At 41.4% G+C, this 26,929-nt stretch overlaps 2 protein-coding genes across 4 annotated transcripts; both read left to right on the top strand.

Annotated features, from left to right (window-relative positions):
• Nucleotides 1-476: 476 nt before the first annotated feature.
• Nucleotides 477-8,319, top strand: LOC120048120 (sorting nexin-12). Of its 3 annotated transcripts, none has more exons than XM_038993839.1 (6): nt 478-1,087; nt 2,202-2,297; nt 2,425-2,549; nt 2,710-2,800; nt 5,159-5,169; nt 6,286-8,319. In XM_038993839.1, the coding sequence occupies exons 1-5, from the start codon at nt 923-925 to the stop codon at nt 5,162-5,164; spliced, it is 483 nt and encodes a 160-aa protein (XP_038849767.1). In that variant the 5' UTR covers nt 478-922; the 3' UTR covers nt 5,165-5,169; nt 6,286-8,319. The 3 variants fall into 3 exon arrangements, with proteins under 3 accessions (XP_038849765.1, XP_038849767.1, XP_038849766.1); XM_038993838.1 differs by having other exon boundaries at nt 479-1,087; nt 6,283-8,318; XM_038993837.1 differs by lacking the exons at nt 5,159-5,169; nt 6,286-8,319 and having other exon boundaries at nt 477-1,087; nt 2,710-2,812.
• A 3,808-nt stretch (nt 8,320-12,127) lies between these two features.
• LOC120048121 (cationic amino acid transporter 3-like) lies at nt 12,128-26,575 on the top strand. The gene is made up of 12 exons (XM_038993840.1): nt 12,128-12,241; nt 22,038-22,459; nt 22,878-23,039; nt 23,248-23,419; nt 23,688-23,806; nt 23,895-24,117; nt 24,441-24,580; nt 24,688-24,790; nt 24,867-25,102; nt 25,353-25,519; nt 25,779-25,887; nt 26,172-26,575. Exons 2-12 carry the CDS (start codon nt 22,093-22,095, stop codon nt 26,312-26,314), a joined length of 1,941 nt encoding a protein of 646 aa, XP_038849768.1. The 5' UTR covers nt 12,128-12,241; nt 22,038-22,092; the 3' UTR covers nt 26,315-26,575.
• The last annotated feature ends 354 nt before the right edge of the window (nt 26,576-26,929 follow it).

The raw sequence follows: 26,929 nt of genomic DNA on the forward strand, positions 1-26,929 counted from the left end.
ACTCTTTCATTTGACACTCAAACTTTCACCAATAGTCCCAGTCTGTCGGTATACTGCCATAAAAAAGTTGGTCGTAGTCAGGTTACTTTAAAATTGCCATTGTTGTACAGTGACATTCAAAAATAATGATTTGTGTCCAGAAAGATCTGTGAAGAAGATTCATTTCAGTATGATATTTTTTTCTCAAGAATATCGGTACCAACCTAGAAAAGCATAGGAATGTTCGATGTGTTCTATGCAACACGTTTCATTTGAATTTTTAAGATCAGCCTAAATCAGCATGTTACGGTGTGTTTATTTAAACAATAATCTGACAGTGTGCACAAGAACTACAATTCCCAGTGTATTTTAGAGTATAACTTTGTTTGGGGAGTGTTTATCGAATGCAGCGCGTGATGTAAGCAGAATAATAATATACTGTGATGAAACAGCAGGGAGCATGTCTCGAACCCTCTAGCCCGAAGTCCGGCGCGCTATCCACTGTGCCGCAAAGCATGCTCGTGCGGCAGAGTCGATTTCCGCGCTTTTAAATCCAGGGTCGTTACACTACAGTAGAGCTAGACCTATGTACGGTAAAAATATACATCTGGTCTGATTTAGACTCCTAAAAGTCTTTATTTTGGAAACAATTATTTATTTATTTTACAACAGAATAGGCCGTCCTGTAAATGTGTAAGACTTCAAAATGATAAACAGTCGTTCTCTTCATTGATAATATTTTAATCACATTTTGTCAGTATGATTACTGTTTTACACTCGTTTAATTTTGGCACAATTGTTTCATTCTCTTCTACAATTGGTCAAAGTAAACGCCGGTAAATACTTGGGAAAAGAGGAATGCGTTTCCTCTGTTTCGATTGGCTGCGGAACAAGAACCTTCGCAATTGTGTCGTCTCGAGATCAGCCGCAGCTGAAGCCGAACATGTCGGATCCCACTGTTGCAGATACTCGCCGATTAAACTCTAAACCACAGGATCTCACAGATGCGTATGGCCCCCCAAGCAATTTTCTTGAAATCGACGTTTATGACCCACAAACAATTGGAGTTGGCCGGAACAGATTCACCACCTATGAAGTGCGAATGCGGGTGAGTGTTCTAGGTTTGTACTATATTGCAGTATTGAAATCGGGGCCGGTGATTTTGGCAGGGCCTAGTTTAGGAAGATTTAGGTGACGCTAGTATGATGAGGGAACATGGGTGGGACGGTTTTTCGAGAGACTGGACTTTTTGCTATTCAAATGCTTAGCCTTTCACTTCTTTGTCATTTGAAATAATCGTTATATACAAATTCCTGATGCAGTCGTTGCTAAGATCCATCAACATCAAATAGCCAGTATGTGAAAGAACTGTGTTAGTTTGGTAGCAGTGTTTCTGCCAGATAACATAGTGACTAGCATGGGCTATAGCTCTTTTATTAAACTCTGTTGATTTCTGTAGGATGTATAGGCTTTTTCTCCAACCCAGAATAAAAGCCTGCACACCCTTGGAATCCCCAGGACCAAGATTGGAGAGTACTGGGCCAGCTAACACTGTAGTTATGAGATAGGCCAACCAGCCACTAGGGTGTTAAACTTTCATGGTATTAGAAAGATCTGTTTTTGTACATGGGCTAGTCTCTTAAATCCCAGATCTAGGGCATGCTGAACAGAGACTACATGTGTACTGGGCTCCCGAGTGGCACAGTGGTCTAAGGCACTGCATCTCAGTGCTTGAGGCGTCACTACAGACACCCTGGTTTGAATCCAGGCTGTATCACAGCCGGCCGTGATTGGGAGTCCCATAGGGCGGCGCACAATTGGCCCAGTGTCGTCCGGGTTTGGCCGGTGTAGGCCGTCATTGTAAATAACAATTTGTTCCTAACTGACTTGCCTAGTAAAATTTAAAAAATATCTACTGTATACCCTTACTACTACAAATCTCAACATTAATGCAACACTCTCTCTGTGTTTCCCTACTCGAAAGATGTGGTTGCATTATAAACCATCCATTATCACTAGACACAGCACCACACACCAGTGTCACAAAACTGAACAGTGTTTTTCACAGATTCAGAGACAAGATGCTGATCAAATTATTCATCGGTGAAGGGTTCTGGTGTAAGCACTGATGTCTGACCATGTCACTGAATGCTGTACTGGAAATGCCACTCCTGGATTTCTGTCATTTAATGTGATTTAATATACATTTTTTTCACATGCAGACAAATCTTCCCATCTTCAAACTTAAGGACTCTGTTGTGCGGAGAAGGTACAGTGATTTTGAGTGGCTGAAGAATGAGCTGGAGAGAGACAGTAAGGTAGTTACACACTGCATAACTAATTGCTTGTATGTCGGACCAGTATAATACTAATCTAAACAGAAATGTTTAATACATTAAAGTTTGTATGTGACTAAGTTACTGATAAGTTGTGTGCTTTCTAAAGATTGTGGTGCCCCCTCTCCCTGGGAAAGCTTTAAAAAGACAGCTGCCCTTCCGAGGAGATGAGGGTATCTTTGATGAGTCCTTCATTGAGGAGCGGAGGGTAGGCTTGGAGCAGTTCATCAACAGGTGTGTATCGTTTCTGTCTATAGTATTTCTCTCTGTATGGCTGTGTCTCCATTTCAGTTCATTATCAAATGAACTCCCAGCCATCTGCCTTTCTACTCCACTAATAATCAATTATGATTGCTATTTAACTGAAACCTGCTACTCTCTCCTCTATCACCAGACTTGCAGGTCATCCCCTGGCCCAGAATGAGCGCTGTCTGCACATGTTCCTTCAGGATGAGTCCATTGACCGGAACTATGTTCCTGGAAAAGTACGCAAGTAGGATGGGCATGGTTGGGGTTCCGACTGGGTGGGTGTGGTGAAGAGGCTGGTGGCAGTAGGTGGGATGGACTGGCTGATCCTTAACGGTTTCTATCCATCTCTCCCGGCAAGGGAATAGCATTTTATTTTTACATTAAAGAATATAAATACTGTGTGTATATGTATGTACAGTGCATTCTGAAAGTATTCAGACCCCTTTTTCCAAATTTTGTTACGTTACAGCCTTATTCTAAAATTGATTTTTTTAAATTTAAACCATTGGTCTACACACAATAGCCCATAATGCAAATGTTTTTTGTTTTTTTTTAAACGTATACCTTATTTACATAGGTATTCAGACTCTTTGCTTTGAGACTCGAAATTGAGCTCCGGTGCATCCTCTTTCCATTGATCATCCTTAAGATGTTTCTACAACTTTATTGGAGTCCACCTGTGTAAAATTCTATTGATTGGACATGATTTGGAAAGGCACACACCTGTCTATATAAGGTCCCACAGTTAGCAGGGGAGGAAAAAACTATTTAATCAATTATAGAATAAGGCTATAACGTAACAAAATGTGGAAAAAGTCAAGGGGTCTGAATACTTTCCAAATGCAAAGTATATGTATTTACACTACAGTTCATAAGTTTGGGGTCACTTAGAAATGTCCTTGTTTTTGAAAGAAAAGCAAAAAATAATGTCAGTTGAAATAACATCAAATTGGTCAGAAATATTGTGTAGACATTGTTAATGTTGTAAATGACTATTGTAGCTGGAAACGGCTGATTTTTAATGGAACATCTACATAGACGTACAGAGGCCCATTTATCAGCAACCATCACTCCTGTGTTCCAATTGCATGTTGTTAGCTAATCCAAGTTTATAATTTTAAAAGGCTAATTGATCATTATAAAACCCTTTTGCAATTTTCTTAGGTCAGTTGAAAACTGTTCTGATTAAAGAAGAAATAAAACTGTCCTTCTTTAGACTAGTTGAGTATCTGGAGCATCAGCATTTGGTTCGATTACAGACTCAAAATGGCCAGAAACAAGACCTCTCTTCTGAAACTCGTCAGTCTAATCTTGTTCTGAGAAATGAAGGCTGTTCCATGTGAGAAATTGCCAAGAAACTGAAGATCTCGTACAACGGCGTGTACTACTCCCTTCACAGAATAGCGCAAACTGTCTCTAACCAGAATAGAAAGGAGTGGGGGGCCCCGGTGCACAACTGAGCAAGAGGACAAGTACATTAGAGTGTCTAGTTTGAGAAACAGACACCTCACAAGTCCTGAACTGGCAGCTTCATTAAATAGTACCCGCAAAACAGCAGTCACAACGTCAACCGTGAACTGCGTTGTTGGTTAGGGGCTCGTAAGTAAGCATTTCATTGTAAGTGTTCGGCACATGTGACTTATAAAATTTGATTTAAAAAGGCGACTCCTGGATGCTGGCCTTCTAGGCGGAGTTGCAAAGAAAAAGCCATATCTCAGACTGGCCAAGAAAAAGAAAATATTAAGATGGGCAAAAGAACAGACACTGGACAGAGGAAGATTGGAAAAAAGTGTTATGGACAGACAAATCTAAGTTTGAGGTGTTCGGATCACAAATCAGAACATTTGTGAGACACTGAAAAGATGCTGGAGGATTGCTGAACGCCATCTGTCAGGCATGGTGGAGGCAATGTGATGGTCTTTGGGTGCTTTGGTGGTGGTGAAGTGGGAGATTTGTACAGTGTAAAAGGGATCTTGAAGAAGGAAAGCTATCACTCCATTTTGCATCGCCATGCCATACCCTGTGGACAGCGCTTAATTGGAGCCAATTTCCTCCTTCAACAGGACAATGACCCACAGCTCCAAACTATGCTATAACTTTTTCGGGAAGAAGCAGTCAGTTGCAGTCAGTATCACGGAGTGGCCAGCACAGTCACTGGATCTCAACCCTATTGAGCTGTTGTGGGATTAGCTTGATCGTATGGTACGTAAGAAGTGCCCATCAAGCCAATCCAATTTGTGGGAAATCTCTTCAGATTACCTCCACAAATTGACAACTAGAATGCCAAAGGTCTGCAAGGCTGTAATTGCTGCAAATTGAGAATTCTTTGACGAAAGCAAAGTTTAAAGGACACAATTATTTAAATTAAAAATAATTATTTATAACCATGTCAACTTCTTGACTATATTTCCTGTTGAAACTAATTTCATGTATGTTTTCATGGAGAACAAGGACATTTCTAAGTGACCCCAGACTTTTGAACGGTAGTGTATGTGTGTATATATATATACATTTTGCAGTGGTTTAAGGTACCTGAAATCACTGATCTGTGTCACACGTTTTTGTGTCTTACAATGTCTTTCCCCTTTTCTTAGGTGTGAATAAGGTAAGGTTGCTTTTTATTCGTACTAATACCATTGTGATAAACCCCCCCCCCCCCCCCCCCATAAAACAAAAAAAACAACTCAGATTTGGTATAGCGGGTTACCAATGATACATCCATGCATTTACACACAAACATCTGTCTTCGCTTCGCCTCTACTTTCTCAATCAGCACCTGTCCAACGTTCTCTTTTGTTCATTTTCTCTGCGTAAATGCAAGTGTAACTGTTGGCATGATCTGGTTGCATGCATGGGGTAATCTTCACAATTCATCTTTAGTAGAGATAACTTAGTTACTTCCCCTTTTGACTCAAACCAGTCATGCAGGCTTTCAAGGGGGCACTAAGTGAGACCTAGAGCGCAGTATCTAACATACTGTATATCACGCAGGCTTTTTCATTGTTTTGCTAACCATTGTTGGTATCTCACCCATAGTTTTTTTTTTCTTTAATTATGACAAATTACATGTAATTACATTGAAGTAGCAGTGTACATCAACTGCTCTCATCTCCAGCACCCTAAAGTCTGCATCTAATACCACTGATACTGGTAACGCAATTGCTCTATATTATTTTATCTTTAACTAGGCAAGTCGGTTAAGAACAAATTCTTATTCACAATGACGACCTACCCTGGTCAAACCCTAACCCAGACGACGCTGGGCCAATTGTGCGCCGCCCTATGGGACTCCCAATCACGGCAGGTTGTGATACAGCCTATGAATCACTGACTAGTTTTTCAATCGTGATTTTAAAAAAGTATTGATTTCAAACGGCCAATGCTTCGTCATTAATGGGGCAAATGGAACATACCCCTAAAATCATATCACTTCTTATTTTTCTATGATAGATTGTTAACCCATCCATAGCATTGGAGCCTAAAACTGACCTACACACACCGACCCTACTCTTTTTTTCCCCCTAGTAGCTACTATGTTATAGAACATTACTGTTCAACAAGTAAAGCCTATGTCTATGTGCCTCTTTTGTTTAGACTTTTTAAAGACTTGGTCTACATAAAGTTTAGCAAGGCTATAAAGGTGACTGTAGAAATGGCAACTAATGTTCAGATGCTAATGAGGCCATGAATTACCTGTGAATTGTTTTCCTTTCTATAGCAGCCCGGGGATGAAAATGATGGTCTACTCAGCCCAGCCCCCCCACCCCTACACCCCCTGGCTCTTTGGCTTTATCACTAGAGCTCACGTTGCCTCTTCCACAGGGGGCCTCCCCTCACATCCTCCTTAACAACTGCATCTGTGTTGGAACGCTCTGTAAATACGATGTACATATATACATATCTTATTTGTAATCTATGTCTGGGGAAGCTGTCAGGATACTTACATGCAGAGCATTTAACTTGTAGCAGATGTTGGAGAAGGTGAATTCATGAAACGAGTGAGTTAGTAAGCTACCTTGTGTAAACCTTTTGAAACAAGAACATTTTCTATTTGACTTTAGGCTTAGTCAGCAAGACTAATGATTTAGTAATAGTTAACAACAAATTAGAGAATACTGCGTTGTTTCAGTAACGGAAGTTTGCTTCCTTAACTCATGAATTTTGCTTGGTGAAGTATAATTTGGTGTAAATTTCTCATGTGAAAATGACAAAGGCTCTGAATACTTATTCCAGAGTCCCCAGTTTTTCGTAGTTATAGAGATTGATCTCTATATTTTCAAAGGGAAACCTGGCCCACCTGACTCACCAAACACAAAGAAAACAATTATATTACGTTCCATTAAAATACATTTTTTATTAATGTATATGTACTTGACAACTCATTAGTAAATCTTGATTGAGGAATGATTCCACACTAGAATTGTATTTTTGCAAAGAATTATGATTGAGTATTCGGGGACAAATATTCATACAATCTCAATTGTCATCAAAGATTTCCATGGCACTTGCTGCAATAGCAGGGATGTTAACCCTGATCTTCTTGGGAAAACTCCCAACCTAGCTTCTCACCACCATGGCCACATAATCGTTCTAAACATCTCTTCTCTACTGCAACACTATTGTAGGTTGTTTTTTGTTTTAACTTGTGAAATAAAGGTTGATCGATGGCAAAAAGAATGTCCAGCAGGATACATATTTTTACACTTGCTGATCCAGGGTTGTGCCTCAGAAGGAAATGTATGCAGTGTTTAGGTGCAACTGTTCACTCTGATCTGTTGAATGTGTGGGGTGAGGCTGATTGTACAAAGATCGGCCCTCTCAATCTGATTGCCCTGCAGCCCTGACAATCAGCCTTCACACCGCTGTTTATCCAACCAATCGGCGCTTGGATGCGAGAAGAAGCAAGTATTGCCTAATGTCTATACAGAATGATAGGGGCCTCTAGTGGCCAAAAGGCCGTATTAGCATGGGCAGCTCCATTGAGGGCTTCCATCATTTTAATGTAGTCAATTGGGTGGGACTTCCAACTTCATTTGCTGATCCCTCTTGGTAACCTTGCTGGAGTCATGTCCTACCGGGTCCTCAGGAGTGATCAGCTAATCGTGAAGAAGAAAATTGACATCTTCAAAATGGAGATAGCATGGGCAGTTCCATTGAGGCTGTGACAGACGCTATAATGGCTGTGACAGAAGACACTAACAGAGATGAGTCCATCTATCTATGGTAATGATGGACTCCCACATGATGTTTTCCTATCTTAAGGTGTTGTTCATCCATTGAACCTAACCACACAACCATAAAGAACTATCTCTAATGGAAACTGCTGTGTGTGTGTGTTGGTGACAAGACAAGTGTTCAGTATGGGCCTGAACATCTACCCGGACAGCACTATAGTGGGCAAACCAAAACCAATCAGCATTAAATGTACATGCACAACCAACCGCTCAGACAAGCTCCAGCCAAACGTTTTTTTCATGGTCCTAGCGAGCAACAATTTTTTTCACTGATGCAGCTGGACATTTTTGGTAATCAAGCAACAAAGACAGTGCCTGCTGCCCTGTGATTGTACTGTGCCTTCCTCGGACATCCTCGGCCTCAACAAAACTAATGGCTTCTCGCCAAACATTTAATTGGGGTTTTGTATGTTCATGAGTATTTGCCCGCCATTCATATACATAAAGGCTGATTGTTGCTTATTGATTTTTTTATTAACGTTATTGGTCACAGTGTAATGTTAGTTTATTAAACCATTGTGGAAATCTATCAACGCTGGTTTTCTCATTTAACAAATATTCTGTTATTATGGCTAATTTCGATTACCTATTTAGTGGAAATGACTTTCCCCAATTAGTAGTCTTTCAATTATCAAGACCTACCATTGGTCAAAAAGAGAAAAGGCAAGGAAGCGACCAGACTGGAGGGAAAGAGCCTAGCCCAATATGGCAGAGTTAAGATCTGATGTGATTGGTCAAAATACCAATTAGTGAAAAAAAATATCAAAATGTGGGTTTCCTGTGTAAATGCAACCTCTGACTAATTATTAAATTAATGAGACAAAGTCTAAAGTTGTCTGCATACATAGGTTCGGTTTGCTCCTGGCGGAACTAGGTGAACGTCTGTGCTTATACTCCCTAAAAACCTTAATTTGAAAAACAAGAAAAAAGCGGCAATATTATTGTTGTTTGTTCGTCTTGAGCCACCGTAGAAACAACATAGCCAGAAACACTTCCTCGAAATAGTCTGAATTAATCTAAAGTAAATCAAGAAATCTGTCATACATTTTTGCTGAGGTCTTAGTCGAGCAGTTTTACATCTACCTAAGATTTTTGGTGCAGTATTTCTTAAGTGAAATATGCATTAAAACTAGTTGTCTCTCATTGAAGGACAACAAACACAATGTCCCAGTCTTATTAGGAGTAGAATTTATGACCAATCACCAATGAAGGGGTGTAGACTTCCACTACCGAACTCGACTTGCCTCAAGAAAAATGTGTGCACGAACAGCGAAGACTAAAATGAACAAAAATGTTGCCAAATTTTATCCGAATATATGCCAGAACTGTTTAGACTAGGAAGCATAAGCTTAATGCTGCGTTCACGTACTAGTCAGAACTAGGAAACGTATACACACGTGCCACGTTCAACGAATCAGCAAGTTAGACATGTCTGAGTTCCGAATAGCATGTGATTGTGACATGGTCCAATAACAACCTGTTAACAGCATGTGTACCGGGTCCCAAGCTACATTCATAATCGGTAGACTGTTCTGATTGGAGAATCACTGTTTGTGTCGCTGAGCAGTGACCAAGAAACTATTAGCTGTGTTCAAGAGCATCAAAATGGTGATGTATCATGGGAAAATTGTGACTGACTGATCTATAAATAATATTGAGTAGTTATTTATGATGCAGGGTGATTTGTAGATCAGTGAGTTTTGACTCGTTTTTAAAGTCGGCTGCAATGTTGAACGCGCCCATTAAATCCAGTTTTTAGATGCTACCTCCCCCAATCAAACATGGGTTCCATGTTGTATTCTCACTTTGAACGCACACCTGTTTATCTAGGTAATCAGCCTTGCAATGAGGGCACCATGCTGCCCCGGATGGGAAGTAGAAGAAACATGTGCGCAAATGCTAGAACAAAACATTGCCACCCATATTCTGATTATAGATGTAGCTTCAGATGTGGTGGGACACATGCTGCAAGCAGGTACAGGCATTGTACAATGACTTATCTTGCATGCTGTCACTATGGAATGTCCTTATTTATGAGAAAATGTATCTAATATTGGGCTAGAAAAGAGACATACCTGGTGTAATAGCCTTCAAGTAATATTCCAAATATTGTATTAATCTATCTATTACTACTACAATGTAGTAGATAAAAAAGACAGATATCCCTTTTGTTAAAGATACATTCAAGTAATGTAAACCATGTTTTTTTACGGAATTGAGAGAATCTACTGCACATTATTTTCATTTATACAAGGGGTGGGTCTAATCCTGAATGCTGATTGGTTAAAATCGCATTCCAGCCAGTGTCTATTCCACAAGTTACCACCGGCTAAATCTATGTTATTAAAATGCCTATTTACTTTGTTCCATCTGACTGCGCCAATCCACTGTCTCATCAGCCCAGCCAGGCAATTTCTAAACTTTATCTCCACTATAAAAAGCATCTAGACATTATCTCACATTTCTTTTAGACTAACAATTTGTTTTCAACAGCGGAGATTTGTATAAACCTTGCTGTCAGTGAGATTGTTTCAATATTCAAATTCAATCTCCAGCTGTCCCATAGTAATGAAGACAGGTAGGCAGCTTTTCTCTGCCAGTCGCAATCTTGAATCATCATTTTATGGATATATACAAAAAACTATCAATAGAAAACAGGTCAAACGAAACGCGGTGCAGCTAGTTTGCAGTCTTTTCAGCTTCAGTTTGAAGTGATTGTGTTAGCTGTGTTGTTGGCTAGCTCCTCTGAACAACACAACAGTGTTCGGACGATACCAGTACCAGTCAAAAGTTTGGACACACCTACTCATTCAAGGGTTTTTATTTCTTTTTATTATTTTCTTCATTGTAGAATAATAGTGAATACATCAAAACAATGAAATAACACACATGGAATCATGTAATAACCAAAAATGTGTTAAACAAATCAAAATATATTTCAGATTCTTCAAAGCAGCCACCGTTTACCTTGATGACAGCTTTGCACACTCTTGGTATTCTCTCAACCAGCTCCATGAGGTAGTCACCTGGAATGCATTTCAATTAGCAGGTGTGCCTTGTTAAAAGTTAATTTGTATAATTTTTTCCCTTCTTAATGCGTTTGAGCCAGTCGGTAGTGTTGTGACAATGTAGGGGTGGTATACAGAAGATAGCCGTATTTTATAAAAGACCAAGTCCATATTATGGTAAGAACAGCTCAAATAAGCAAAGAGAAATGATAGTCCATCATTACTTTAAGACATGAAGGTCAGTAAATCTGGAATATTTCAAGAACTTTGAAGATTTCTTCAAGTGCAGTCGCAAAAACCATCAAGCGCTATGATGACACTGGCTCTCATGAGGACCGCTACAGGAAAGGAAGACCCAGAGTTATCTCTGCTGCAGAGGATAAGTTCATTAGAGTTACCAGCCTCAGAAATTGCAGCCCAAATAAATGCTTCACAGAGTTCAAGTAACAGACACATCTCGACATCAACTGTTCAGAGAGTGAGTGAATCCTGCAAAGAAACCACTACGAAAGGACACCAATAAAAACTTGCTTGGGCCAAGAAACACAAGCAATGGACATTAGACTGGTGGAAATCTGTCCTTTGGTCTGATGAGTCCAAATTTGAGATTTTTGGTACCAACTGCCGTGTCTTTGTGAGACGCAGAGTAGGTGAACGGATGATCTCTGCATGTGTGGTTCCCACCGTGAAGCATGGAGGAGGAGGTGTGATGGTACTTTGCTGGTGGCACTGTCTGTGATTTATTTAGAATTCAAGGCACACTTAACCAGCATGGCTACCATAGCATTCTGTAGCGATACGCCAACCCATCTGGTTTGTGCTTAGTGGGACTATCATTTGTTTTTCAACAGGACAATGACCCAAAACACACCTCCAGGCTGTGTAAGGGCTATTTGTCCAAGAAGGAGAGGGATGGAGTGCTGCATCAGATGACCTGGCCTCCACAATCACCTGACCTCAACCCAATTGAGATGGTTTGGGATGAGTTGGACCGCAGAGTGGAGGGAAAAAACAAGTGCTCAGCATATGTGGGAACTCCTTCAAGAATGTTGGAAAAGCATTCCAGGTGATGCTGGTTGAGAGAATGCCAAGAGTGTGCAAAGCTGTTAAAGGCAAAGGGTGGCTACTTTGAAGAATCTAAAATTATATTTTGTTTTACACTTTTTTGGTTCCGTGATTCCATATGTGTTATTTTATAGTGTTGATATGTCTTCACTATTATTCTACAATGTAGAAAATAGTAAAAAATAAACGAAAAAAATATTGAATCAGTAGGTGTGTCCAAACTTTTGACTGGTACGGTACATTAGCGTGTGTTGTATCAAGTTTTTAGACAGACAAGTCACACCTTTTTTCGGACTGTAAAGACAGAAGTTCAATCGGAAGACCGATAGTTTTCATCTTGCTGATCGCAAGGGGCCTATCAATTCTTCAGGTATGTAGCTAACTAATGTTTGGTATACCAAAGACATCGAATGAAGATTGTATTTGCTAGCGATGTGTTCCAAGAAATAGTCTGAACCAAAGCGTGTGCTCATCGATAGGAATGAATGAATTAACTCAACGTCATTCAAGGTATGGAGATTTATAGTGAATAACAACACCTGAATCGAATGTGGCAGTACTAGTTGGTCAGCTGGACAACATTTTCGCGATGCCCAGCATGAATTAACGAGAGTCTTTGTAGCTATCTAGCGTAGTCTGGCAGACATGCTGGAGTGTTTGGTTCTAGCTAGCTTTTCAGACAATCCAGCTGTCGGTTCTTTGGTTTTAGCAAGTCTTCCTCAACCATAGGGCTTGAGTACTAACGTTAGCTAGTTAGGTGTTTTGGCTGGCAAGTGAATGGACCGTCTAATTAATCTTGCTGTAAATCAGGTAGCTAGTTTACCAACCTCGCCAAACCAAACGTAAACGAGTTTAGTAATAATGTAAACCTTGGGCGTGTTTTATGTAGCTAACGTTAGATTGATAACTAAATTCCTGTCGAACATTCCTTCTCTATTTGATCTAACGTTATCAATGTACTCTTGTAATCCGGTTGGTGTTTATTTTTCTTCCTTGTCGAACACGGACTGTTGTGTGCAAGCCTGCAGCTCTCCATTTTAAATGTATTAATAATCTTAGCTGGCTAGTTAATAATACAACCTGGTCTCAGAGCATATCGTATTATTCTGTATGTAAGTGTTGTACACATTTAATGTAGTATGTATTGATTTGTGGATGTCAATCATCCATTTTGTATAATATGTTACAAATTAACAATTTGTATGATATTTTACGAATTCAAAATCGTACCATATGTTATGCACTTGCTAAATCTATCATATGTTACAAATTCCATTTTGTTGTGGAAAACATTAACTTTAGCCACCTATAGCTAATGTTAGCAAGCTAGCTAACGTTAGCTAAGCTTGGGGTTACGTTGGGTTAAATGGTTAGGGAAAGGGTTAGTTAACATGCTAAGTATGCTGAACAAAAATACAAGTGTAACATGTAAAGTGTTTGTCCCATGTTTCATGAGCTGAAAAAAAATCCCTGAAATTTTCCATAAGCACGGAAAGCTTATTTCTCTCAAATTTTGTGCACAAATTTGTTTGCATCCCTGTAAGCATTTCTCCTTTTCCAAGAAAATCCATCCACCTGACAGGTGTGGCATATCAAGAAACTCATTAAACAGCATGGTTTTGAGGGAGCGTGCAATTTGCATGCTTACTGCAGGAATGTCCACCAGAGCTGTTGCCAGTGAATTGAATGTTAATTTCTCTATCATAAGCCCCCAACATCATTTTAGAGAATTTGGCTGTGGGTCCAACTGGCCTCACAACCGCAGACCATGTGTATACGCCAGCCCAGGGCCACATCCGGCTTCTTCACCTGAGGGATTGTCTGGGGGGTGGGGGGGTGGGGGGGGGTCTGTATGTAATAAAGCCCTTTGGTGCAGAAAAAAATATTTCTGATTGGCTAGGCCTGGCTTCCCAGTGGGTGCACCTGTGCCCAGTCATGTGAAATCCATAGATTAGGGCCTAAATAGTTTATTTCAATTGACTTATTTCCTTATATGAACTTTAACTCAGTAAAAACTTAAATTGTTGCGTTTTTATATTTTTGTTCAGTATAGTTGCAAAGTAGCTAAAATGCCTAAGTTGTCCGTGAAGAGATTCAAACACGCAACCTTTGGGTTGCTAGACGTTCGCATAAATAGATATCTCCACCCCGAACAACCACCCTCCTTTTCCTTTTTGCCTTAAGTAACCTGTCTTATGTAACATACCAATTACCGTATGTCACCATAGCATATCATACTAATTTGTTTCCTGGATTTACGTTTACTATGTTACATCTAGTCTATGAGACCAGTCTGAAGGTCACTAACTGATATAGTCAATAAAATATAGTGCATATTCTATTGCTGCTTAATCAGCTAAGTGAGTACTGACACTTTCTATTGTGGAAGGCTTGGGTCTATGTATGTTTGTGGTGTTGCATAACTATGTTCAAGTACCTGCTGAGGCTCGTCTTTTCCAGGTGTTTCAAATTTCTGTGGCTTTTTTTTCAGCCAAAAAACAACCACCAATCAAACTACCACACCTACCTTTTTTCAGAGTTCCAAGGACCGTTTGAGTGTTGAGTAATTTATGGTAACTGGAAAGACTAGTGTGAAATAACCCCACCTGAAGGAGTGTCACCCAAGGAGACATGCACAGGCTGTGCAAGTGCATTATCTGCTTGAGACCTGTGAGTGCCCCCGGGCTGAGAGTATGGTGGGTGATGAGGCAAACAGCTCTCATGGAGGACATGCTGTGTAATCAAATATGTCATATACTGTGAGATATAACCTCCAAGTATAGCATGGCACTCCAGTACTCCTTTCAGCCTTTTGGTGAAATTGCATTATTGTGTGGAGACACGGGTGCGGTAGTAGATAGAGGGCTTTACGTAGCAAGAGATGGCTGATGCTCTGTCATCTAGGCCCATAATTAGATTGCCCTTTGAAGACAGGGATCTGATGAATAACAAATGCTGTGTGTGCATCAACTGGCATAATTTCAGAGAAGCCAAAGCAAAGTAACCATGGAAACACCCACAAATTGAGCATTATGCCCTGTGTCTCATTCCTTAGCAAAAGTTGGCAATGATTCATTCCATGGTCAAATGATATGACAGGTCTTCTGAATGAGGCCTGTCACCTTGAATTGTTGGAACTGAATCATGAACCTTTTTAATTTAGCTGTACAGGCTAAACCTGAGCACTCACTTGTTTGATGGAGGCCACATTGTTTCCCCTTTTGTTGTTTTTCCAAACAATAACAATGAGTGAGAGTAGAACCTTTGTTTTTCTTGATATTTAAAACCTCTGAGCATGGAACAGCTTGTTCTAGTTGTAGTCATGTTTGGCAAGACAACAGTATTGCGTTGTTGAATTCAGAAATGTCCTGGCACCCAGGTCATATTTCCTGTGTCATAAGTTCTGCTTTACAATGGTTCTTCTATGTTTACAGTCAGGGTTTAAATTTTGCAGGTTAGAGGTCTACTATTTCACCTGCCACATTGGCGAGTGGTCAGGGCTCCACAGTGCGAGCATTTCACTAGCATTTGTGAATACAAAGTATGATCACATTAATAGCTAAATAAACTCTGCAGTAGCTGTTTTCAGAGTATTTCTGCCGTTTTGTTCCATAGCTGGTAAACGCACAAAGTCAAAGAACTACGAATTATATAGTATAGACTATCCCACCTTGCGCTACTGTGCGCACGTGAAGAGCTGAGTGAAGGATTATTTTTTGAAGTGCTGAGCACAGGCATAATGGTCTAATTTAGTTGAAACGAAAGTCTACTGAAGTGAGACTTTGTCACTGTTTCTTGGCTATTTACATTGTTCACAAGCTATGTTTTTCAATGTTTGAGTTTCAAATGCTAGGGAAAAGAAGACAACACGGCTACTAGTCAGACTCATTCTCACAAACACAAACATGACTCGAGTCGCCTTACCACTGTAACAAAGATTTTTATTACTAAACCAAGATAGACCACAGCCTGTTTACATTGGAACAAATTAGTCATATGGGCGGAACAAGCAAGGAGGTGGGCAGAGCCAAGCACGAGCTAGCGAGATCCTATTGGCGCGTTCTAGCACATATTTGCAAATTTCGGTTAGGGACCGCCTACTCAGAGTGCAAATTTAGTTATTGCACACGCGCACTTCAATTTAAATATTTACTTCTTTTTTTTTAACTTTGGCAAATGGTAAAGTCTACAAAACTGTGTCCACTGTTCGTAACATATTTTAGTTTTGGGAACAGAACTATTGGGATCAAATGTTTAATTGATGAGAAAATTACATTTTGGCTGACATTCTGCTATCTCGTTCCATCTTCTCCCACTGCCGACCACTGGGCTTTCCACTCCTCACTACCAAATGCCAATCCGATGCTTCACATTTATACATCCGGTGAAATATCTGTCTCATTGTTCTATTTGTGACTAACCTCCTGTAATTTTTTTTTTTAATAAAAAAAAAAAAAACTTTTTTATTTAACTAGGCAATTCAGTTAAGAAAAATTCTTATTTACAATGACGGCCTACACCGGCCAAACCCGGACGACGCTGGGCCTATTGTGCGCCGCCCTATGGGACTTCCAATCACGTCCGGTTGTGATACAGCCTGGATTCGAGCCAGGTTGTCTGTTGTGACGCCTCTAGCACTGAGATGCGGTGCCTTAGACCGCTGCGACACTCGGGAGCCTGTTAAAGGGGCAGGTGAAAATGTGTCCCAAAAAATGAAACGAAATGAAACAACATTTATTTCTTACTAGTAATGCATGTATTGTTTTAGGAACATTACAAAGCATGCTCATTTGTTTTATTATACAGTGGCTGGTGGACCAAAAAGTTAACTTGAGGCCCTCTTTACAGTTAAAAATAAAAATACAGCTGTGCCACTCGGGAGCCCAAAACAGTTATATTCTTTAATACTTCTTAGAAATTACCAGAACATGCAATTAATTTCCCACATCATATTGCAAAGACTTTGTGGTGAAGTTTAGCCCACACATTTCACCATGGTCATGCTAGGCTACACAAACATAATCATGACTAATTATTTGTTCACCTCTAAGAAGGTTAGCAGGCTTATGTAACACTGTTGATTATCCTCTTAATGGAGGAGAAAGGCCAACTGTGCTTGATATAGTTGTTATTCCAGAGGCTGGATTTTCCCAATTTAGCCTGGCTAGGATGTCAGTCTACTGCGCTTAGTAGATGACAACATGCAGCCTGGCAGACCTTGCAATCCCATTTTGACTATCTCTATCAGCCTAAAGTCAGCAATATGTTAATAGTCAAATTGTTAGGAAATTGTAAGTGCCGTGGGTGTAGTAACTTGTGACTGAGATGTCTATTTGTTGAACTCATAGCCTATAGCAGGGCCATTTAACGTATTCTTACGGGGACAGATGTAAAAAGGTTAATTGCACGGGGGCCGGACATTTTGCACATGCGATTATTCTTCAGAAGAACTGTATTAAAGAAAGCAATGCATTACCACCAATATAGCACTTTGGAGGGTGCTCAACCAACACCAGTTGAGGTGCAACCAAAACAATTGATCATCATTGAAAGGAAAAGGTGCAACGCTTGCTCACCATTATTTTTGTTTTATTTAAACAACTATTAAAAGCTTAATTAAAAGTAATTAGGTCATTTTTAAAATCCTAATTAAGCATGTCAATAAAAAGACAGCTATGCCAAATTCCAGTCTGAAGGAAGAATTCTTTGAATTCATTTTTTCTCAGTCATTAGATGTTTGTTGTCACACCCTTCTAACGAGTCCTTGTGAGCGTCAGAGAGGGAAATAGAAGGCACATGCGTGTTACTGAGAGTCGTAGCTTTCAGGAATGGGGTCATAGCTTAAACCGTTCAAACGCTAGAGATAAATTCATATGAAGAAAAAATGATCAACATGCCACAGGTGCTAGAAACCACACTATAGACAACCACCATAGTGCTAGAAACCACACTATAGACAACCACCATAGTGCTAGAAACCACACTATAGACAACCACCATAGTGCTAGAAACCACACTATAGACAACCACCATAGTGCTTGTCTTTTTGGCACTGAATGTCGGATTTGGGCAGGGATTATTTTTCAGATCTTTTGTTAATGTTCAGAATTGATCTAAGGGCCGGTATAAATTAATATACGGGCCAGATCTGGCCTGCTGGCCGCCAGTTGAATAGCCCTGGCCTATAGTGTGTACACTATAGATTTAAGAACAAGGGCCACAGGGGAATGAGATCTAGGTGTAGGAAATGCAGTTGCCTGTGTCCCCTATAGACATTGTCTCCTGTCAGCCAAACAGAGTTGACATGGACGCTCTCTCCCTCCTGATGAGGTGTGTTTCCCAGACTTGGCCTGATTAAACTTGCATGGCCTCTCTGGTGTGTGTGTGCCAGGATCAACCCTTCGAACTGGACCCATTGCCAGACAGGAGAGCTTTATTATGTCCAACCATGGTGCCCACACAGTGGGCTTGGACAGCAATTTTTTTCCTGTTGAATAGTTCCTTTTTTGGGCACAGTTGGATAGGGCAATTCTAGTTTTCTTACCCAGCTTTGTATTGGGATCATCTGTCTGCTTCTTAAAAATTTAATCGGTCTGGTGTGTCAAGTCAGAGGCCTTTCATCATGTTTTTCCATTCCCCTCTCTCTCCCAAGCTTTATTTGCCAACTATGCTGCCATTCCTGCTATTCTCTCTTTTCACCCTGTTCTCTTTTCATTTATTTTCTTCATTCTCCTATTTTAGTTTTTCTGGCTGCACATGAATGGGGTTCTTGACTCCCTCCCTTTCAGTCTTTCAGATTCAATATGGTCTCAGCCAAGGTCAGGGTACTGGTCAGCACTATGCACTACTGCAGGGCTTTCTTTCCTCAAGCGGCCACCAGCCAGTGGTCGGGGCCTAAATGGCTGCCTGACATTATTCCCTATTCAGCCAGACAGGTAAATTCCATATAAAAGGACCTACGAGCTCCAACATCTGAAGTTCATATGAGCATGTCAAATGATAGCTAAGAGTCTCTATTTTTGAGAAATTAAGGCATATATACATTTTTCAACCATTTTCCATCCTAAAAATGTGGAATAAGCTAACACTATGATTTCTTGTCAAACAGATGGAAATGGGTCTTAGAAAACATCTACCAGAAAGTCTTAAAAGGTGTTAGAAATATACCAAAAAACAATGTTGAAGTAAAGACCCCTGCCAACTAATATCAACACTTTTTTATATTTAGTTTATAAGAGAAAAAGTCAGCATTCTGTAAGTTCAAGAAATCTTGCCTTGTGCCTTGAAATTCCATTACCAAAAACCCACATCATTAGACATGATCCGGAACTTTGGCGACTACTAAGTCTTTTTTAAACCTTCCGCTTTAGGCTGGATTTGTTGGTGTATTTCATACATGCATAATCTATGAGCAGAATTACCTAAATTGACCACGAAGTCCCTAGTTTGAAATCAACTTGTTTTCCGGAAGTTGTACTGCACCATTTTCCCCCCACATGGGCCAGCTCCCTAGCAATTTGAGTTCTAGCCAATGAGCTTCAACCCCTCGCCATTTCAGTGAAGACTAGCAAGATGGACATGCAATGACGTGGTGTACATATCTGCACCTATGTGACGTAGTAGCAATTTTCAGGGACCACTTTTGGCTTGTGAGCACAACTTTCAGAATTACTGTCAAAAAAAGTATACAAAACTGGAGAGTCTCTTTTGAGATATTTTCTCATTTCTCTCCCTCATGAGGAGGAAGGATAATGAATGTTCACAGAACAAGTAAAGGTAGACATCAATTAGTTGTAGTGTTTTACTGATATCAGTTTTGTTTATGAATTAAGTGAATCGGTAACAGAATTTCTGCAATTGAATTGGCTACAATGGGGAAATCATAGTTGTCACAAACCACAGTTGGGTCCCCTGCTACTGTCCTCCCTTCTGCTGGCATACTGTCATGTTGATCTGATAAGTTTTCTTTCTGTAGTCTGGTGGTCAAAGCAAGAGTGTGAAAAGTCTCTCCAATTAATGTCACCTCTCCCAGCTCTTACTGACACCTACCCATGAGCCCCCTTTCTTCCCATTTTACTGTAATCAGCATCTTCTCCCACTGAGCACCAACTGACACCGGACGTCCATGAATGATGAAAAGTAGTTGGAATTTGGTCCGGCCTGACCTTGATTTCAATGTCCACAGACGTCTGGTACGGCCTTCATTTGGCCCAAACATAGAGGTCCATGGGCTCCAAGTGGTCTAAGGCACTGCATCGGAGTGCTTGAGGTGTTACTACAGACCCGAGTTCGATCCCAGGCGACCGGGAGACCCATTAAGCGGGGCCCAGTTGGCCCAGTGTCGTCCGTGGTAGAGGTGGGTTTGACCGGCCGGGATTTCCTTGTCCCATCGTGCTCTAGCGACTCCTTGTGGCGGGCCGGGCGCCTGCAAGCTGATGTCGGTCGCCAGCTGGATGGTGTTTCCTCCGACACATTGGTGGGCTGGCTTCCGGGTTAAGATAGCAGTGTGTCAAGAAGCAGTGCGGCTTGGCAGGGTCGTGTCTCGGAGGACGCATGGCGCTTGACCTTTGCCGCTCCCGAGTCCGTAGGAGTTGCAGTAATGGGACAAGACTGTAACTACCAATTTGCATATCACGAAAAAGGGGTAAAAGTCCTATTTTTTATTTTTTTTATTTTTTATAGACGTCCATGATTGTTTCAGATTTGGACCGGACCAAATCTGAACCAATCATAGACATCTATGTTTCACAAGTTTGGACAGCACAGTACACTACCATATAGTAGAGTCCTGTATGCTAATGTACTGTACTGAACTATACTTTACTGTACTGTACTCTACTGGGCTGTACTTTAATATCCAAAATTGTGAAACATAGACAAATACGATTGCTTCAGGTTTGATCCGGTCTGGACCAACCAAGTTTGGTGGTGGAGCTCGTTAAAATAATAGCAAGTGTGTAGAATAATACCCAAATATGCAAATTAGGATATTTATACCTTTGTGTACCACTTTGGGATACATCACCATGAAGAGAATGACATTCATATCCATAATTATGCATTTTTGTGTAGTACAGATCAGGCACCCATGATGGAATTCCATTACCGCAATTCTGTTACCGGGTGTAAATCCACTTCACTTACTGTAGTTCCAAAATAGATTTTTTCAGAGTCAAGATGCCTTGTGACAGCTGACATACCATTCTGTTGGCAGAAATCTTTGAATCTTAATTCTTAGCAGTATTTAATAACTGAGTAATATTTTACCGAAATGTTGTTACCCAACTTTGCATATGCACAGTTCTTCCAGTAAATATTTCTGTAAACTGTTCTGTGTAAATTGTTAAAAGCAGTCATTGTGCATGGAGTTGTATGGTTTGTTTAACTTTGAAATCAATGGTTTTTGTTTGGAATACATTTTAAGTGAAACATCTGAGTCTCAGCGCAATTCTGTTACTGTGGGATTTCCCAGCACTGTTAACCTAGTGTCAGTGTTAGATCAGCAGAGAGATTGGGGATTGACGAAGGATGCATATCTCTGATGTTGCGCTCGGTGATGTTGTGCTTACCTACACTTCAGATGATGTAAAATAGGGTCTAACCTACAACATTTAAAAAAAAAAAAAGATTTTTCGATAAAAAATGACAATTTTTATTAAACAATTTTCTTGTAAACCCAGTTTGTAAGCTTTTTAGTGATATCAAACTCAACTGTTTATCTTATCCAGTGATGAAGACATGGATGTCTTATGGTAGGGTGTGTGTAATGCAAAATTGGTAAACTTTGAGCACATCTGTCTTCTAAATGTTTTGGCATTCATGTCCACAGTCACTTTTTGACCACTTCTACCATGGGCAAATATGTTTCGAAAGTTTTGTTCAAATCAAAAGGGGTGTGGTCAAAAAGTGACTGAATTCAAACAGAATGACCCTTCAGAGAATTATGATACAGTTTTGGCATCTACTCTACATGGAATGACTCATTCTTTCGTGTGAGGAAGCGTATTGCTTTGTTTTTCTGACTGACATTTCACTCCCCATTTGATTTCTATGATATTTCGCTTCTGAGAAAGTAGTCGATTACAAAATAATGATCGTTGTGTCTGAACTTGTCCCTCCAAACCACTTTCCGCTCTCATTTGACAGTAGATTGTCCTCTTCCTCAGTTGGCTGTAAGAAGATCCTTCATCTCCTCCTCTTGATTTGGTGACCTGTCCTATCATGGCTGAGAAGCTAGCGTCCTTCGGTAAGATGCTGCTCCGGCGACGGGCGCTGGACTGTAACCAGGAAGAGAGCCACTTCGCCCGCTGCCTGACCACGCTGGACCTTATTGCCCTGGGGGTGGGTGCCACTCTGGGGGCGGGCGTCTATGTGCTGGCTGGAGAGGTGGCCAGGGAGAAGGCCGGCCCAGCCATCGTCCTCTGCTTCCTCATCGCAGCGCTCTCCTCCGTCCTTGCTGGTCTGTGTTATGCTGAGTTTGGTGCTCGTGTGCCCAAGACTGGTTCAGCCTACATGTACAGCTATGTGACTGTGGGGGAAATCTGGGCCTTCATCACTGGCTGGAACCTCATCCTCTCCTATGTCATAGGTAAGTCAGAAGTGGGTTAGTAAAAATGAGGGATTTGAAATGAAGAACCAACGTGATAAAAAAATGGGCAGGAAATGTTTGATCTTTTCTTTGTGTAAAGTTGCAAGAAACATGTTTTTAAAGGTAAAAGCAGGATATGAGGTGCAAGGATAACATAAATGTATGTGACTGCACACAACTCCAAGCTGCTTAAACTGCAGTGATATTACTGCTATACCCAGCCAGTCAGTTGAGATAATCAGCCATTCTGAGTAGCTGAATAATTAGACTGAATGATTAAGATTCTGACGAGGACGTGAGCTGAAGAGGTTTTACAGGCAGAGCAAGTGCCTGGTCCTTCAGAAGGATTGCCTCATGACAGAAGAGCCCTTGAAAGTATGACTCCAACCTCCTCATTGTAAGTCTCTCCCTCTTTCAGGCACAGCCAGTGTTGCTCGGGCCTGGAGCTCCACCTTTGACAACCTGGTTGAACAGAAGATCTCAGACTTCTTCAGAGCCTCCATGTCCATCAAGGTCCCTGGGAATATTCTTGCTGAATACCCAGACCTCTTCGCCTTCATCCTGATCTTGCTGCTCACTGGTGTGGCTCGCATATCATTAACATAACTCAGAACACATTTGAAAGCATAATACACAACCTCAGCGAAACTACAGCTACTAAAGAGAGGTTTCTATGGCTGCCTCTTCATTGCTGCCCTAGAGCAAGGGCAGAGTGCCCATTCAGTGCAGCATTATGATTGGCCGCTGCCCACATCTGTGGCTCTGACACTTTGCTAACACCCACACAGGCCTGCTGGCATTTGGCGTTAGCGAGTCGGCCCTGGTGAACAAGATCTTCACGGGGGTCAACCTGGTGGTGCTGGGCTTCGTCATCATCTCAGGCCTGGTGAAGGGAGACCGTACCAACTGGAACCTCACCGTGGAGGACTTTGTCAACACAACCAACATCACTGATCCAGAGTGAGTCACCAAAACACAAGACGGGGAGGGGAGCTCAGAAAGAGGAGTTTATTAGGCAGGAATGGTGTTATGTTTTAAAATAAGACCTATGCAGTAAATGAGAGGGTACGAAAGTCTGTTTGCAAAAATAGATCAAAGCTTTACCCCATCAGGGGTAGCAGTTCTCTTCTTGAAGACTAAATATGAAACGATTACTCTTTCTCTTGGGCATTTTTCTGTGTTTAAGGGTACTGCAATAACCAGTCCCCTGTTCTCTTTCTTTGTCCAGGATCATTAAAGAGAAGTTTGGCACTGGGGGTTTTGCTCCATTTGGCTTCAGTGGAGTCCTGTCTGGTGCAGCAACCTGCTTCTATGCCTTTGTGGGGTTCGACTGCATCGCAACAACAAGTAGGCCATTTCTTCTTGTCTCTTGACACCAGAGTATTTTTTTCTGTGGTTGACGACTGTCAAATTTAAACCATCTCTATCTACACAGGTGAAGAGGCCAAGAACCCTATGCGTTCCATCCCCATCGGTATCGTGGCTTCTCTGCTCATCTGTTTCTTTGCCTACTTCGGGGTGTCTGCGGCTCTCACCCTTATGATGCCCTACTACCTGCTGAACAGAGAGAGCCCACTGCCAGAGGCCTTCAGTTATGTGCACTGGGACCCTGCCCGCTACATCGTGGCTGTGGGATCCCTCTGTGCCCTCTCCACCAGGTGACTGGCACAGACAGTTTCCCATAGAGACTTCTCATGGCCTTGTGTGCACTTCTAGCAAAGGTAGAAAGGCACCCAGATGGCAGGCTATTTTTAGTTTATTTATTTTTGTGTCTGAACAGATGTTTCTTTTCATATATTGTGCTTTCAGTTCCTTTTTTTGTTGTTCCAATTATGATATGGAATATATGAACCAAACTTTTTTGGTTTCTTGTGTTAAATGTTGATGGCCAGTCAGTGTTTGTGGACTGTCCAGAGACATGGCTGACCTCTGTGTGATGGCGATGACTTTGTCTGAGTCCCTCTGTCTTTTCTCTTTCCAGTTTACTGGGCTCAATGTTCCCCATGCCCCGTGTAATCTATGCCATGGCTGAGGACGGCCTGCTCTTCCGCTTCCTCTCAAAGATGAACATAAAAACCAAGACCCCCCTGTTAGCCACCATCGTGTCGGGTATTGTAGCAGGTAAGCTTAGCCCTTGCTTTACTGTGCACCAACACTTAGTTTTCTGTCAACTGTTTAGCAGCTACTCTATGTTTCTTAGAATTTAAATGGATTCTTTCTCTCTGCAGCCCTGATGGCGTTCCTGTTTGATCTGGCAGCCCTGGTAGACCTGATGTCGATAGGAACTCTCCTGGCATACACACTTGTGGCAGTGTGTGTGCTTATCCTCAGGTTAGTGCAGAGGATCTTGGCTAAAAAGAGTTCTCAGTCAACGTAAGGTTGACTCTTTATGTGTATTTGTTCTCAGGTACCAGCCGGGTACCCTGGGCCTCAGCGGTGCCAGTGAGAAGCTGGTGGAGCTGGTGGGTCTGCAGAGGGCAACCATGGCGGAGGGGGACAGTGGGGACGAGTTTGACCAGGAGGTTGAGGGGGAGACCAGGGCCCTCAGGGAGAGGTTCACCCTCAAGATGCTGCTGGTGCCCAGCTGTGACGTCCCCACCAAGACCTCCGGACTTATCGTGTACATCACTACCGCTGTCATCTGTGAGTCTCCCCCTTTTGTCAGGGTGAAGTGTTGATGACGTTTAAAGCTGTTTTGGGTGTACCAGAATAGCTCCACATATTTAAGTGAGACTTTTTTTGATAAGTTTGGCATACTGGTTACAAATGGAAGCAGCTGTCTGATCATTTCAATGCATTCTCTCATTTGCATTATGTATGACCAAGAACTGTAAAGTATAATTAAGATTCCACTATACATGCTGAAGTTCACAATCTCTCTTTTTCTCTGTAGCTGTGGTATTCACCCTGCTGTGCGTAGTGCTGGCTGTGTGGGGGGCAGAGGTGGTGAGTGGCCACCCCCTGTGGGTCACCATATGTGCCATACTGGCCTTCCTCGCCTTCCTGTGTGTGGCCATCATCTGGAGACAGCCCCCGAGCAGACAGGCACTCACCTTTAAGGTATGATGGGAGTTGTCAATCACATGACTCAGTTCGCGTTTGTTGTTTCATTCATCCTGAGAAACCATTTCCTATTTACTGTAGGTTTCTGCGTTCTCCTAGAAACCACTGTCTGTCTGTACTTGTTTCATTGAATCATCAGCTCTTAGCTAAAAACAAAGAAAATTAACATTAGATGTTGTACTTGTTAGTCTTATGTCCAGTATGTGCTAATTGTGGTTAATGTAGAAACTAAACAAAAAAATGTGAATCCCCTCAGGTACCCCTACTCCCAGTGCTGCCATTGGTCAGTATCTTTGTCAACATTTACCTCATGATGCAGCTGGATGGGCCAACGTGGTGTCGCTTTGCAGTGTGGATGACTATTGGTTAGTGAGATTCCCACCCCTTATTATTGCTTTGCCTCTTGCTCTTGTGCCGATCTGTATTATTACTCAACGTTGTATTACTCAAGGAAAGGTAAGGGGGATACATAGTCAGTTGTACAATTGAATGAAAGCATTCAACGGAAATGTGTCTTCCGCATTTAACACAGCCCCTCTGAATCAGAGAGGTGCGGGGGCACAAGTACAGTGTGTCAGTGAGGTTCACCTTTGACATGCTGCAGTTTATCACTGTTTAAATCAGTTTTTCTTCCTTCTCTTTCTCCTAGGTTTTCTCATCTACTTTGGTTATGGGATTAAGAACAGCTCAGAGGCCACACCCAACCGTGGTAAATTTGAGACAGTCCTCCGATCAAAGAGTCCCATCTACCTGGCAGAGGATGACAGTGAGGTGGAAGGGATGACACCTTAGAGGAGAATAGTGGTGGAGTAGATGGTGTACGCCCCAACAACATACCACGCAAGACGAACAGGTGCACAGTCTCATCGCGTTAATTTTCAACTGTCTGGGCATTGTGCTATAACCGACTGTCTTCTCCTTTGTTGATATTTGGTCATTCCTATAATGTAGAGACCCTCACATGCTAAATAGATTTTGGATGTACAGTATCAGTCAAAAGTTTGGACATCTACTCATTCAAGGGTTTTTCTTTATTTGTATTATTTTCTACATTGTAGAATAATAGTGAATACATCAAACCTATGAAAAACACACATGGAATCATGTAGTAAGCAAAAAAGTGTGATTCATCAAAGTAACCACCCTTTGCACACCTATGGCATTCTCTCAACTAGCTTCATGAGGTAGTCACCTGGAATGCATTTCAATTAACAGGTGTGACTTGTTAATTTGGGAATTTCTTTCCTTCTTAATGTGTTTAAGCCAATCAGTTGTGTTGTGACAAGGTAGGGGTGGTATACAGAATATAGCCCTATTTAGTTAAAGACCAAGTCCATATTATGTCAAGAACAGCTCAAATGAGCAAAATGAAACGACTGTCCATCATTACTTTAAGACATGAAGGTC

Source organism: Salvelinus namaycush, chromosome 5 (genome assembly GCF_016432855.1).
Source record: "Salvelinus namaycush isolate Seneca chromosome 5, SaNama_1.0, whole genome shotgun sequence".
Classification (NCBI taxonomy): Eukaryota; Metazoa; Chordata; class Actinopteri; order Salmoniformes; family Salmonidae; genus Salvelinus; species Salvelinus namaycush.